At 38.6% G+C, this 14,965-nt stretch overlaps 1 protein-coding gene across 13 annotated transcripts in view; it reads left to right on the top strand.

The window, feature by feature from the left end:
- XRRA1 (X-ray radiation resistance associated 1) overlaps positions 1-14,965 on the top strand; it is an 86,223-nt gene that overhangs the window by 38,583 nt on the left and 32,675 nt on the right. For 6 of the 13 annotated variants that reach the window (XM_064492702.1, XM_031460331.2, XM_064492703.1 and 3 more), the window contains 2 exons: positions 1,750-1,878; positions 2,630-2,847. The exons of 1 other annotated variant lie outside the window; for it this stretch is intronic. In XM_064492702.1, coding sequence (XP_064348772.1) covers positions 1,750-1,878; positions 2,630-2,847 — 347 coding nt within the window. Of the gene's footprint in view, positions 1-1,733; positions 1,879-2,629; positions 2,848-14,965 lie in introns of those variants that run through there. 6 more of the 13 variants (XM_064492705.1, XM_064492704.1, XM_064492708.1 and 3 more) reach the window with 5 other exon arrangements.

Below are 14,965 nucleotides of genomic sequence, written 5' to 3'. Positions count from 1 at the left end.
GGGACATACTGAATGTACGTCCTGAGCATTGTGGAGCAGCCTGAAGTTCGGTCCCCGAGCTTTCACATCTGCTCCGCTCTGTGACTCACCCCATTTGTCTTTACAGGTGAGCATCTGTGTCTCTCTAGGCCCCACCATGAGAAATATGACTCACCAGAGCTTCTAAAAATACTGCAGCGCCAGCCACAAAGCAGTGATTTTTCTCTCTGTTCCTTCTCTCTCACACAGTTGTTAAGAACATGGCAAATTCTCTCTCCAGTCTTCATGGTTTAGTTTAAACATGGCCTTCCGTGGGTCCTCCCCACCAGAGTGGATGATTCCCAGCAAGCTTCATGCCTGCCTCTGTTACAGCATTTGTCCCACTGTGTGCTGGGCATCTAGCTCCTCTGTGAGACTAGAAGCACCCTGAGAGGGGGATGTGTTCTTTTCTCTTTCTATTCCCAGCTCCACAGATACGTGTTAAAGAAGTTCATGAGTATAAATGAATGAATGCACCACTGGCCATATACTCCCTCTAAATTCACCTTTGAAATATTCCTGCCTTTGGGTGTACAGTAACAGTCCTTTTGGACTTTTGAACTCACTGCTTACCTTCGTCTAGCTTCTCCGGTCCAGGCAATGGCTACCCTTCCACCTCCCCACCCTTCAACCCACACAGGGCTTGAAGGTGTGTTGTGAGAGGTGGGCGCTGCAGTGGAAAGGGCCTGGAGTTTGGAGTAGAGTTTGAGCTCTACCACTTTCTATCTCTGAGACTTTAGGCAAGTCACTCTGAGTCTGAATTTCCTCATCTGAAGAGGAGATAGATAACACCTACCCTCCTCAGTGCTGTTCTGAGATGATGTATATAAAACAACCAACACAGTGCCAGGAATGCAGTAGGCTCAGAAGAAATTCTCCTTTCCCTTCCTTTTGCTGTATGCATGTTTGTGGTTTATGTATGTGTATATGTATTTGTGACTGGATGTCCGTATGTGTTTGTTTTGGTGTATAGAGGGGATGGAGTTGGAGGGAGGAATGAAAACATGATCTGAATCGGCTGTCTTTGTGTGCTTAAAAATAATTCCCTAGGCCTCATCCACCTGGGGACACAAAAGAGGTCACATTGATGGTAGTACCTAAAATGCTACCAATTCCTACCCCATCTGTGTGATTCAGGACCTCAGCCTGTTAAATACCACTCTCAGATGTTTCTGGGAATCCTCAGAGAGTTTGCACTAAAGAAAAGACTTCTCAGTTCCTTACTGATGTGTGCATTTTATGAAGTCACTTTAGAGGAGAGCCTCACTGCAGCCAGGGATGGTGCCTTTCATCCATCCTCCCTTACCCACCTTGGTCCCTGCCAAGGGCATTGTCTCCAGGTGCTCCTATGGTTTCCAATCCTTGGGGTGACACAGCATACTTGGGAATCTTCCCTGACCCAGAATTGTGCAGTGTTCTTCTGCAGAATGCTTCCCCTAACTCAGTCACCCTGGTATTTTCCCTCCATCTGCCCCAACCCAGTCTCACTGTGTCCATAAGCAAATGTGTGCAGCCTTTCTTCATACAAAAGACTATAAGTATGATGGGGTTTGGGGAAGAAGTTAGTTGGGGAGGGAGTTAGATATTCTGGCCCCTCTTCACAGAGATCTCTCTTGGGCACTAGCAGAGTTCCCAAGCTGGTTAAGCCTCTGGATTGATTCTCTGTCTTCTTAGGAATGGTGGAGCTTGTCTCCTTCCCTTGTTCATTACCCAAGGTCTTTGCACTCACAGGGAGGCATCTGTAACATCGCTGACCAGAAAGAGGTACATCCTGAGGTTCCCAGCGCTGGAGACACTGATGCTAGATGACAACAAACTCTCCAACCCCAATTGCTTTGCTAGCCTGGCCGGGCTCAGGAGGTAAGGCTACAAGCCTCTCTCCACAGGACCCTCTATATCCCCCAGCCTTGCTCACACCTTGGGTGCTTCTCTGGAAGCCAAAAGGCCTGGGTTTAAATTTGAGCTCCACCACTTATCTGCTGTGTGGCCATGAGTAAGTCATTTCTTCCCTCTGAGCTTTAGCTCAAACCATGAAAGTGGGGCGTCAGTAAGGATATTTCTGATCATGTGACTGGATTAGAAGTAGCAAAGAGAAAGGATAGAAGGAGATATTATCAGAGATGGGATCCTGACCGTGAGAGAGGAAACAGGAAAAAAAAAAAAAAGAATTAGAATCAGAAAGGTAAATTAAACTCTGAGTTCTACGTATAGTGGGCCCTCTGTATCTGTAGGTTTTACATCCACATATTCAACCAGATACGGAGGGATGACTGTATTTCTTTGAAGTAATGAAATGCTGGCATTTAATGTTTTAGATCCCTGGAAAATTTACTTTGGATTCAGCTACCATTTACTGAACAGTGCTTTGTGCCAGGTCATTTGTATATTGTCTCATTCAATCTTTGCAAGAACCTTGAAAGGTTAATAAGTACTGTCCCCATTTTAGAGATAGGGATATTGAAGCCCAGAGAGGGTAAGTCACTGACTCAAGGTCACACAAGAGTAGTAAGTGTCTAAGCTTGATTCCATGTTCTTTCCCTAAAGTTGCTTAGTAAATGTCCCTGAGGTATCATTATTGCTGTGATTCTGTATTCACTTTCCTTAATTGAAGACTGAAGAAGTTAAGCCTGGACCAAAACAGGATTTCCCGGATTCCGTACCTACAGCAGGTTCAGCTCCGAGGTGGGTCTGGAGACTGGGTTGGAGGCAGGGCAAGTCCCCGGAAAGAGCCCCAGTCCATGCTGCAGCCCAAGTCATGGATATTTGAGGCCTCCGATGACCAACCGGATTATACTATACTGCCAATGAAAAAGGATGTTGACCGGACAGGTTAGTGATGCCCCTTGTTGCACAGACTAACCCTATGGTGTGAGTAAACTTCTGAGAGTTTATTCTGAAAGTCTGTATCTCCCTGGGGAGCTGCTGCTCTTAAACTGCTGGGCCTGGGAGAGTGTGACCTCAAACATGAGCTGTTTCAGTGATTTCCTAACTTGTTCTGTCAGTCAAGATGCTTTTAAAATCCAGTTATGAGTGGATATTTTTTGTTTTTTTAATCTCAAATAATAAGAAAATCAGAAGTAAGGCTTTTCAGAGATGGATGGTTCTGGGGTGCATTGATGTTCTCAGGGACTCAGGTTCTTTCCATCCTTGGCCTGCCTCCTTGTCCTTCTTGCTTGTTCTTTTAGGCTGGTTCCCTTTGAGGTCTCAAGATAGCTACCACAGTCCCAAAAATCACATCCAGATGGCAACATTCAGGGGCAGAAAATGAAAGAAAGGTCACCTTTATTATAAACCAAAATCCCTTTAATACATGAGTGTATATCTGGATTATATATTCTGCTCCACTAATCTAGTTCTCTATTACTGTGCCAATACCACATTGTTTTTAACATTTATTTTAATAAAATTGAAGAATAATTTACTTAGAGCAAAATTCAGAAATCTTGTGTAAAGCTTGAATTTTTACATATATACTTTTAACTGTCACCTGTATTACAATATAGAACATTTTCAGCATTCCATGTGGTTCCCTCTCAATCAGTATCTCCTCCAAGAATAACTGCCATTCTGACTTCCATTACCACAGATGAGTTTTGCCTGAATTGAAATATATTTATCACTCAACATTATGTCTGTGGGGTTCATTCATGTTGTTGCATGTAACAGTGATTCACTCTTTTCCATTTCTCTTATTTATCCCATTTATACCACAATTTATTTACCCTTCTTACTGTTGATAAGCATTTTGGTTATTTGTTTTGGGGCTATTATGGATAAAGCTATTATGAACATTTTTTTACACATCTTTTGGTGGACATAAGCACTCCTTTCTGTTGAGTATATACCCAGGAGTGGAATTGCTGAGTCACAGAGTATAAAAGTTTATTTAGCAGTAATGGATACTGCCAAATACTTTTTCAGTGTGGTTGTACCAATTTTCAATCCCATATTGATGTAAGAGATTTCCGGTTAATCCATATCCTTACAAACGCTTGGTGACATCAGTCTTTTTCATTTTACTGGTTTGGGTAGATATGTAGTGGTATCTCATTGTGGTTTTGATTTGCTTTTCTCAAGTAACTAATTAAGTTGCGTACCTTCTCATATGTTTGTAAAGGTCACGTTGATATCGTCTTTTGGAAGTGCCTGTTGCCTTTTGCCCATATTTAAATTGGGTCGTGTGTCTTTTTCTTGTTGATTTGAGTCCTTTATCCTGGTTACAAGTTCTTTGTAGATCCATATATCACAAACATCTTTTTTCAGTCTGTGGCTTGCTTTTTCATATTAACGGTGAATTTAACAGACGTTCTTAATTTTAATGATGTCCAAATTATCAGTCTTTATGGTTAGTGCTTTCTATTTCCTGATCAAGAATTGTTGGTCTCTCTCAAGCCATAAAGATATTTTTAAATAGTTTTCTTCTAGAAGCTTGATTATTTTAGTTTTTACAGTTGGTCTATGACTTATCTAGAATTAATTTTTGTATGTGATGTGAGGTAGAGTCAAAGTTTACTTTTTTATGTGGATACTTAGTTGACACAGTACCATTTGTTGAAAAACTATATCCTTTTCTCCACTAAGTTGTTGAGGAGGCATTGTGGTAAGGCAGCTGACAGTGTATGTGTCTAAATTACTGTAGGTTTATAACAAGTTTTGCCAACTGATAGTGAAGTTCTCCAGCTATGTTGATCTTCAAAATTGCTACAGGTATTATAAGGCCTTTGCATTTCTATGCAAATTTTAGAATGAGCTTGTCAACTTCCACACAAAATCCTGCTGAAATTTTGATTGGAACTCATTGAACCTATAGACCAATTTGGAGAGAACTGAATCTTTTGCAATATTGAGTTTTCAGATTGATTAAAATAATATATCCCACCATTCTTTTAGGTCTTTTAAAATTCTTCTCAACAAAGTTTTGTAGTCTAAAATGATGAGGTTGTGCATAATTTTCATCAAATTTATTCTTAGGTATTTGATCTTTTTATGCTGTTGTCAGTGGTATTGCTTTTTTATGTTTCATTTCCACATGTTTGTTGCTAGTGTATAGAAATACTAAACATGTATCCAGTAACCTTTCTAAATTGACTTATCATTTTTAGTCATTTGCAGGTTCTTTTGGATTATCTGTGTTCATGATCATGACATTTATAGATAATGACCATTTCATTTCTTCTTTACCAGTCTTATACCTCTTCTACTTTTTAATTTCTTTATTTCACTGGCTAAGACTTCCAGTACAATGTTGAGAGACGTGGTGATAGTGGACATCCTTGTGTGTTCCCAATTTCAGGGGGAAGCTGTTCAGTATTTTCAGTATTTCAGAATTATGAGTTAGCTGTAGATATTTTTATAAATGCCTTTTATCAGATTAAAGAAATTTCTTTGTATTCCTAGTTTGCTAAGAGTTTTCATTATGCAGGAGTATTGAATTTTATCAAATACTTTTTCTGCATCTATTGCGATGATCGTGTGATTTTCTTCTTTAATCTATTAATATGGTTCACTGATTTTTTAAGTTCAGTTAAATAAAGTGATGAGAACTCTCAGGATCCACTCTTCTAGCTACTTTGAAATATGCAATACAGTATTATTAACTATAATCACCATGCTATATGCATTACATTCCTGTACATAACTAGAAATTTGTACCTTTTGACACGTTCAGCCATTTCACCACCCCTCAACCCCTGCCTCAGGCAGCCACCAATCTGTTCTGTTCCTGAGAGCTTGACTTTTTTATTTTGATTTGGATTAGTTTTTGTTTTTGTTTTTTCTTTAGATTCCACATATAAGGGAGATCATTTGGTATTTATCTTTTTTCTTTCTGACTTATTTCACTTGTTTTTATTGAAGTATAGTCAGTTACAATGTGTCAATTTCTCATGTACAGCATAATGTCCCAGTAATGCATATATATACGTATATTTGTTTTCATATTCTTTTTCGTTAAAGATTATTACAAAATACTGAATATATAGTTCCCTGTGTGACTTATTTCACTATTTCATTTAACACTAATACCTTCAAGGTCTACCCATGTTGTTGCAAATGGCAAGATTTCATTCTTTTTTATGACCAAATAATTTATATATGTGTGTGTGTGTATACATTTATATAAAATCACATTTGCTTCATCCATTTGTCCATCAGTGGACATTTGGGTTGTTTCCATGTCTTGGCTTTTGTAAATGATGCTGCAATAAACATGGGGGTGCATTTTCATTTTCTTTGGATAAATACCCAGAAGTGGAATTTCTGAATGATACTATAGATTTGTTTTCAATTTTAAAATAATTAGGGGGAGGTAATTAGGTTTATTCATTTATTTATTTATTTTTAATGGAAGTACGGAGGATTGAACCCTGGACCTCGTGCATGCTAAGCACTCACTCTACTACTGAGCTATACCCACCCCCTATTTTCAATTTTTGATGAACCTCCATACTGTTTTTTCACAGTGTCTGCACCAATTTACATTCCTGCCAACAGTGTGCAATGGTTCCCTTTTCTCTACATCTTTCCAAACACTTGCTGTTTTCTTTTTGATAATATCCCTTCTAACAGATGTGAGCTGGCATCTTATTGTGATTTTGATTTGCTTTTCCTTGATGATTGGTGATGTTGATCATCTTTTCAAGCACCTGTTGGCCATTTGCATGTCTTCTTTGGAAAGATGTCTATTCAGATCCTCTTCATTATTATTATTATTATTTTTGCCACTGAGTTTTATGAGTTTTTTAAAAATGTATTTTGGATATTATAACCCCTTGTCTAGATGTAGAATTTGAAAATATTTTCTCCATTTCAGTAGGTTTTCTTTTCATTTTGTTGTTTCCTTTGCTGTGCAGAAGCTTTTTACTCTGATACAATCCCACTTGTTTATTTTACATCGATTTTTCCCCTTTATTTATTTATTTTTTTTATTGAAGTATAGTTGATTTACAATGTTTCAAGTGTACAGCAAAATGACTCAGTTTTATATATATGTGTATATATATATATGCTTTTTCAGATTCTTTTCCATTATAGGTTATTATAAGATACTGAATATAGTACAAGATATTAAATATAGTATAATACAGTAGGTCCTTGTTGTTTATCTATTTTATATGTAATAGTGTGTATCTGTTAGTCCCAAATCCCTCCTACCTTTTCTTCTTTGGTAACCATAAGTTTATTTTCTATGTCTGTGAGTCTGTTTTCTGTTTTGTAAATAGGTTCCTGGGTATCAATTTTTTAGATTTAGATTCCACATATAATTGATATCTATGGTATTTGTCTTTCTCTGACTTACTTCACTTAGTATGATAATCTCTAGGTCCATCCATGTTGTTACAAATGGCATTTCATTTTTATGGCTGAGTAATGTTTCATTGTGTCTGATACTACATCTTTATCCATTCATCTGTTGGTGGACATTTAGGTTGCTTCCATGTCTTGGCTCTTGTAAATAGTGCTGCTATGAACAGTAGGGTACATGCATCTTTTTGAATTAGAGTTTTCATCTTTTCCAAATATATGTCCAAGAGTGGAATTGTTGGATCATATGGTAGTTCTATTTTTAGTTTTTTAAGGAACATTCATACTGTTCTCCATAGTGGCTGCACCAATTTACATTCCCACCAACAGTGTAGGAGGATTCCCTTTTCTCCACACCCTCTCCAGCATTTATTATTTGTAGACTTTTTGATGCTGGCCATTCCCATCAGTATGAGGTGATACCTCATCGTGGTTTTGATTTGCATTCCTCTAATAATTAGTGATATTGAACATCTTTTCATGTGCCTTTTGGCCATCTGTATGTCTTCTTTGGAGAAAAGTCTGTTTAGGTCTTCTGCCCATTTTTTGGTTCGGTTGTTTTTCTTTGATATTAAGCTGTATAAGCTATGTGTACATTTTAGAAATTAATCCCTTGTCAGTCATATCATTTGCAAATCTTTTCTCCAGTTCCATAGGTTGTCTTTTCACTTTGTGATTTCCTTTGCTTTGCAAAAGCTTTTCAGTTTAGTTAGATCCCATTTGTTTATTTTTGCTTTTATTTCTATTGCCTTGGAAGATGGATCAAAAAAATATTGCTGTAATTTATGTCAAAGAAGATTCTGCCTATGTTTTCCTCTAGCAGTTTGAGTATTTGGTCTTACAATTAGGTCTTTAAACTATTTTGAGTTTATTTTTGTATCTGGTGTTAAGAGAATGTTCTAATTTCATTATTTTACATGTAGCGGTCCAGTTTTCCCAGCACCACTTATTGAAGAGATTGTCTTTTCTCCATTGTATATTCTTGCCTCTTTTGTCATAGATTAATTGACCGAAAGTGTGTAAATTTATTTCTGAGCTTTCTATCCTGTTCCATTGATCGATGTGCCAGTACCATACTGTTATGATTACTGTAGCTTTGTAGTATAATCTAAAGTCAGGGAGCATGATTCCTCCAGTTCTATTCTTTCTGAGGATTGTTTTGGTTATTTGGGGTCTTTTGTGTTTTCATACAAATTTTAAAATGTTTTGTTCCAGTTCTGTGAAAAATGCCCTTGGTAACTGATAGGGATTGCATTGAATCTGTAGATTGCCTTGGGTAGTATGGTCATTTTAACAATATTGATTCTTCCAATCCAAGAACTCGTTATATCTTTCCATCTGTTTGTGTTCTCTTCAGTTTCTTTCATCAGCGTCTTACAGTTTTTGGAGTACAGGTCTTTTGCCTCCTTGGGTAGGTTTATTCCCAGGTATCTTATTCTTTTTGATAAAGTGGTAAGTGGGACTGGGTCCTTAATTTCTCTTTCTGATAGTTTGTTTTTAGTGTATAGAAATGTAATAGATTTCTGTATATTAATTTTGTATCCCGCAACTTCACTGAATTCATTGATGAGCTCTAGTAGTTTTGATGAGTTTCTAGTGAGACCTAGTGGTGTCTTTAGGATTTTCTATGTATATTATCATGTCATATTCAGATAGTGACAGTTTTAATTCTTTCTTTCCAACTTGGATTCCTTTTATTTCTTTTTCTTGTCTGATTGGTGTAGCCAGGAATTTCAAAACTACATTGAATCAAAGTGGTGAGAGTGGACTTCCTTGTCTTGTTCCTGATCTTAGAGGGAATGCTTTCAGCTTTTAACCATTGAGTATAATGTTAGCTGTGGGTTTCTCATATGTAGCCTTTATTATGTTGAAGTATGTTCCCTCTATACCAACTTTCTGGAGAGTTTTTATTAATCATAAGTTAATATTGAATTTTATCAAAAGCTTTTTCTGTTCCTAATGAAATGATCATATGGCTTTTATTCTTCAGTTCGTTAATGTGGGGTATCATATTGATTGATTTGCAGATATTGAAAAATCCTTGTATCTCTGGGATAAACACATTGATCATGGTATATGATCCTTTAAATATATTATTGGAGTTGATGCTAGTACTCTGTTGAGGATTTTTGCATCTATGTTCATCAGTGATACTGATCTGTAATTTTCTTTTTTTGCGATATCTTTGTCTGGTTTAAGTATCAGCGTGATGTGATCTCACAGAATGAGTTTGGAAGTATTCCTTTCTCTAACTTTTTTTAATAGTTTCAGAAAGATAGGTGTTAACCCTTCTCTAAATGTTTGGTAGAATTCACCTCTGAAGCCATCTGGTCCTGGACTTTTGTTTGTTAGGAGCTTTTAAATTACTGATTTAACTTCAGTACTGGTTCATATTTTCTCTTTCTTCCTGCTTCAGTTTTGGGATATTGTACCTTTCTAAGAATTTGTTATTTTCTTCTAGGCTGTCCATTTTATTGGCATATATTTGCTCGTAGTAGTTTCTTACGATGCTTTCTATGTCTGTGGTATCAGTTGTAACTTCTCCTCTTATTTTTCTCATTTTATTGATTTGGGCCCTTTCCCTTTTTTCCTTGATGAGTCTGGCTAAATGTTAATTTTATTTATCTTTTCAAAGAACATGCTTTTAGTTTTTATTCTTTTTCTAGCTCGTTTAGGTGTAAAATCATGTTGTGTATTTGAGATTTTTCTTGTTTCTTGGGGTAAGTTTGTATCATTACAAACTTTCCTTTTAGAACTGCTTTTGCTGCATCCCATAGGTTTTGGGTTGTCATGTTTTCATTTTCATTTGTCTCTAGGAATTTTTTTGATTTTCTCTTTGATTTATTCAGTAATCCATTGGTTGTCTAGTAGCATATTGTCCAGCTCCCACGTGTTTGTGATTTTTTCAGTTTCTTTCTTATAGTTGATTTGTAGTTTCATAGTGTGTGGTTGGAAAAGATGCTTGATATGATTTCACTTTTCTTAAATTTACTGAGGCTTATTTTGTGGCCTAGCTTATGATTTATCCTGAAGAATGTTCCATGTGCACTTGAAAGAATGTGTATTCAGCTACTCTCAGGTGGAATGCTCTATAAGTATCAATTAAGTTCTTTTGATCTAAAGTATTATTTAAGGCCTGTGTTTCCTTATTGAATCTTTCTGAATAATCTGTCCTTTGATCTAAGTGAGGTGTTAAAGTCCCCTACTATTATTGTGTTACTGTCAGTATCTCCTTTTATATCTGTTAATATTTGCTTTATATATTGAGATGCTTCTTTGTTGGGTGCATGTATATTTACAATTATTACATCTTCTTGGATTGATCCCTTGAGCATTATGTAGTGTCCTTCTTGTCTCCTGTAACAGTCTTTATTTTATAGTTTATTTTGTCTGATGTAAGTATTGCTACTCTGACTTTCTTTTGATTTTCACTTGCATGGAGTATTTTTTCCATCTCCTCACTTTCAGTCTGTATTTGTTTCTAGATCTGAAGTGAGTCTCTTATAGGCAGCCTACATATAGGCCTTGTTTATGTATCTGTTCAGCCAGTCTGTGTCTTTTGGTTGGAGCATTTATTCTATTTACATCTAAGGTAATTATTGATATGAATGTTCTTATTGCCATTTTGTTAATTTTTCTGGGTTTGTTTTTGTATTTTCCCCCCTTCTTTTATTCTTTTGTGATTTGATGACTGTCTTCAATGTTACGTTTGGATTGCTTTTTCTTTTTTGGAAGTATACATCTATTACAGATTTTTGGTTTGTGGTTACCATGAGGTTTATTTTTTTATAGCAGTATATATGTATATGTGTGATTGTTTTAAGTTGCTGATCTCTTAATTTTAAATGCTTTTAAAATACTGTGCATTTGTACTATCTTCCCCTCATGATTACTCTTTTTGATGCCATTTTTTACATCTAATTTTTTTGAGTATCTGTAAGGTACTTACTGTGGATACAGATGATTTCACTACTTTTGTCTTTTAACCACCTTACTAGCTTTGTGTGTGGATGATTTCCTACTTTTACTGTATGTTTATCTTTACCTGTGAGTTTTTTCATTCCGTAATTTTCTTGTTTCTAGTTGTGACCTTTTTTCCCCCCATCTAAAGAAGTTCCTTTAACATTTGGTGTAAAGCTGGTTTGGTGGGGCTGAATCCCTTTAGCTTTTTCTTGTCTGTAAAAGTTTTGATTTCTCCATCAAATCTGAACCACAGGCTTGCTGGGTAGAGTATTCTTGGTTGTAGCTTTTCCCCTTTCATCATTTTAAATATATCCTGCCACTCCCTTCTGGCCTACAAAATTTCCGCTGAAAAATCAAGTGATAACCTTATGGGAGTTCCCTTGTATATAACTTGTTTCTTTTCCCTACTGCTTTTAGTATTCTCTCTTTATGTTTAATTTTTGTCATTTTGATTATAGTGTGTCTTGGTTTGTTCTTGTTTGGTTTAATCCTGTATGGGACTCTCTGCACTTCTAGACTTGAGTGTTTCCTTTCCAAGGTTAAGGGGGTGTTCAGCTATTATCTCTTCAAATATTTTCTTAGACCCTTTCTCTCTCTCTCTTCTCCTTCTGGGACCCCTATCCTATGAATATTAGTTTACTTGATGTTGTCCCAGAGGCCTCTTTAACTGTCCTTAGTTCTTCTCATTCTTTTTTCTTTTTCCTGTGTAGCAGCAGTGATTTCCACTACTGTGGCTTCCAGTTCACTGATTTGTTCTTCTGAATCATTTAGTATGCTATTCCTTCTATTGTGTTTTTCATTTCAGCTATTGTATTCTTCATCTCTAGTTGCTCTTTATATTTTTTAACTCTTTGTTTAAAACTTCTAACTTCTTACTCTATGCATTCATTCTTCTTCCAGGTTCTTTGATGATTTTTAGGATCACTACCCTGAACTGTTTCTCAGGAAGATTGCCTATCTCTACTTCACTTAGTTCTTCTTCTGGGGTTTTATCTTGTTCCTTGATCTGAAATATATTCCTCTGTTACCTTGTTTTTGTCCAAGTTGCTATTTGTATTTTAGTGTATGTGGTAGATTAGTTATGTTTCTTGACCTTGGAGAAGTGGCCCCCTGTAAGAGGCATTCTGTGTGTCCCAGCATGAACTCCCTTATCATCACTCAAGCTACATGCTCTAGGGGTTCCCCCAAAGAAGGCTGTGTGGGTCCTTCTGCTCTGGTGGGATGACTATGTGGGCAGTCTGGTAGGCTTGTTTGGTCCCTAGTCTGGTTGGTTGCCAGGCCCTGCCTCGTGTAGATGCTTCTGGCTACTGTTTAATGGGACCTGGTCACGAGGTGCCTGGTTGCAGAATCCTAGGGGGCCCTGCGGTTAGTACTGACTCACTGGTGGGTAAAATCAGAGTCCCGAAGACTCTGGGGCTGTTGCCCTCTCACTGTCAGGTAAAGCCAGGTCCTGGGGTTAGTACTGGACTATTGGCAGGCAGAGCTTGTCCTGGAGTCTGGCTTTAGGGCCCAGGTGTCCCAAGCTCTTTTGGATCACTGGTGGTGGTGGGGCCAATTCCTAACAACATTGGGTGTGGGGTCGAGGGTGTCTCAAAGGTTGCTTTGGCCTGCTATTGGGCAGGGCCAGGGCCCAGCTTGTCCCAGGATAGGGTCTGGCTTGTGTAGTGGGAATGTAGTTTTCTTACTTCTGGATTCTGCCCCCTGGTGGGTGACAGTGGTCTAGAAGCTTGTGCAGGCTTCTTGGCAAGTGGGGCTGTTGCCAAGCCACTGGTAGGTGGAGCTGGGGCTTGGCCCTCTGGTAGGCAGGACTGTGTCTAGGGGAATGTCTATAGGCAGCTCTGGGCTCAGGAAGTCTTAGGCAGCCTATCTACTGATGGGTGGGGCTATGTTCCCACTCAGTTGTTTGGCCTGAGGCATCTCAGCACTGTCACCTGCAGGTTGTTGGGTAGGGCCAGGTCTTGGAGCAAGTGAGCCACAACAGCAGTGTTCACATGGCTGAATGTTCCCCAATATGTGTGCCACCAGTGTGTGTCTCCAGGATAAGCCCCTGCCTCTCCAGGAGACTCTCCAAGATCAGCAGTTAGGTCTGGTCCAGGCTCCTGTCAAATTGGTGCTTTTGCCTTGGGTCCCAGTGCATGTGAGATTTTGTGTGTGCCCTTTAAGAGTGAAATCCCGTTTCCTCCAGTCTGTGGGGCTTCTGCAATTAAGCCCCACTAGCCCTCAAAACCAAATGCTCTGGGGGCTCATCTTCCCAGTGCCTGGCCCCCAGGCTGAGGAGCTTGACGTGGGGCTCAGAACTCTCACTCCTTTAGGAGAACCTCTGCCACATAATTATTCTCCAGTTTGTGGGTCACCCACTGGGGGGCTATGGGATTTGATTATATCGTGAGTGCACCCATTCTGTCCATCTTGTGATTCCTTCTTTATGTCTTTAGTTATAGAAGATCTTTCTTGGTGGGTTCCAGATTTTTTCACTGATGCAGATAGTTGCAGATAGTTGTGATTTTGGTGTGCTTGTGAGAGGAGGTGAGCTCAGGGTCTCTCTACTCTGCCCTCTTGGCTGCTCCTACCCACCAAAGACTCTTGATGAAGCTGAAGCCCTTTTCAGACTGTCCTCAGTGGACTTCCCTTCTTTGCTGAGCTTCAAAGCTTCCAAGATCTTGGCATCTAGGATGTGAAAGGCTGAGGGAGAGAGCATGGGGCAGGAGCAGTGCCAGGGCATGTGCCCACTGGGGTGGCTGCCTGAGTGACCCGGGAACAAAGCTACATTGATTTTTGAATGTTGAACCAGCCTTAGTTACACTCTCAAGATAAACCCCACTTGGTCATGATTTAACTTGCCAATTGATATTTTGTCAAGGATTTTTGCATCTATATTCAGTAGATATGTCGGTGTTATTTTTTGTTTGTTTGTTATAATATTCTTCCCAGGATTTACAGTCAAGGTTATATTTGCCTCAAAATGAGTTTGGATAAATGAATATTCTTTTTCTGTTTCCTGGAAAAGTTTGTATAAGCTTGGTTATTTCTTCCTTAAATTTTGGAAGAATTCACCATTAAGCCATCTGAGCCTGGACTTCCCTTTGTGGAAAGATGTTGAAATTATTAAAATCCAGAGACTTGGAGGAGAATTCTCTTTGAGCTGAAATGTAGAAATGTAGACCTCTGAGGAGGAGGTGCAGCTCAGCTGCTGGTATCTCTGAGCTCAGATGGGCCTCACGGAGCTGAGACCCAGATCTCTGAGAGAAGGAAACTGGCCGGCTGGTGCTGGTATCTTTGAAGCTGGTTTATACAGGTTGGAAAACTGCAAACTGGATTCCACTGCTGTTGGGGAGGGCCTTGCTGAAATTGGGGTTAGATGACATTGCTCCAGTGGCGTTCACAAGAATCACAAGAAATGCAGGGGAAGCAGGCAGGAGGAATCAAGCTCCTTATTCCTCTTGCAGCTCTGCAGTCTCCCTCTAGCCCCACCCACTATGATCAGAATCTAACAGGAAGGAAACCAGGTGGCAAAGCAGAAACATGGTTTTCAGAGGCCCAGCTCCAGCATCCCAAAGCAGAATAGAGAAGTGTGGGTTTGGAAATAAAAAACAGTACCTTAATAATTGGCACAATTACGTTGTTCAGGTTTTTCCCAAGATAATTTTTTGTCTATTTGGTTTGTTAGCTTTGGAACAGCTGT

The sequence above is a fragment of the Camelus dromedarius genome, chromosome 12 (genome assembly GCF_036321535.1).
Source record: "Camelus dromedarius isolate mCamDro1 chromosome 12, mCamDro1.pat, whole genome shotgun sequence".
NCBI classification, from domain to species: domain Eukaryota; kingdom Metazoa; phylum Chordata; class Mammalia; order Artiodactyla; family Camelidae; genus Camelus; species Camelus dromedarius.
This window is presented reverse-complemented; position numbering and strand designations above follow the sequence as displayed.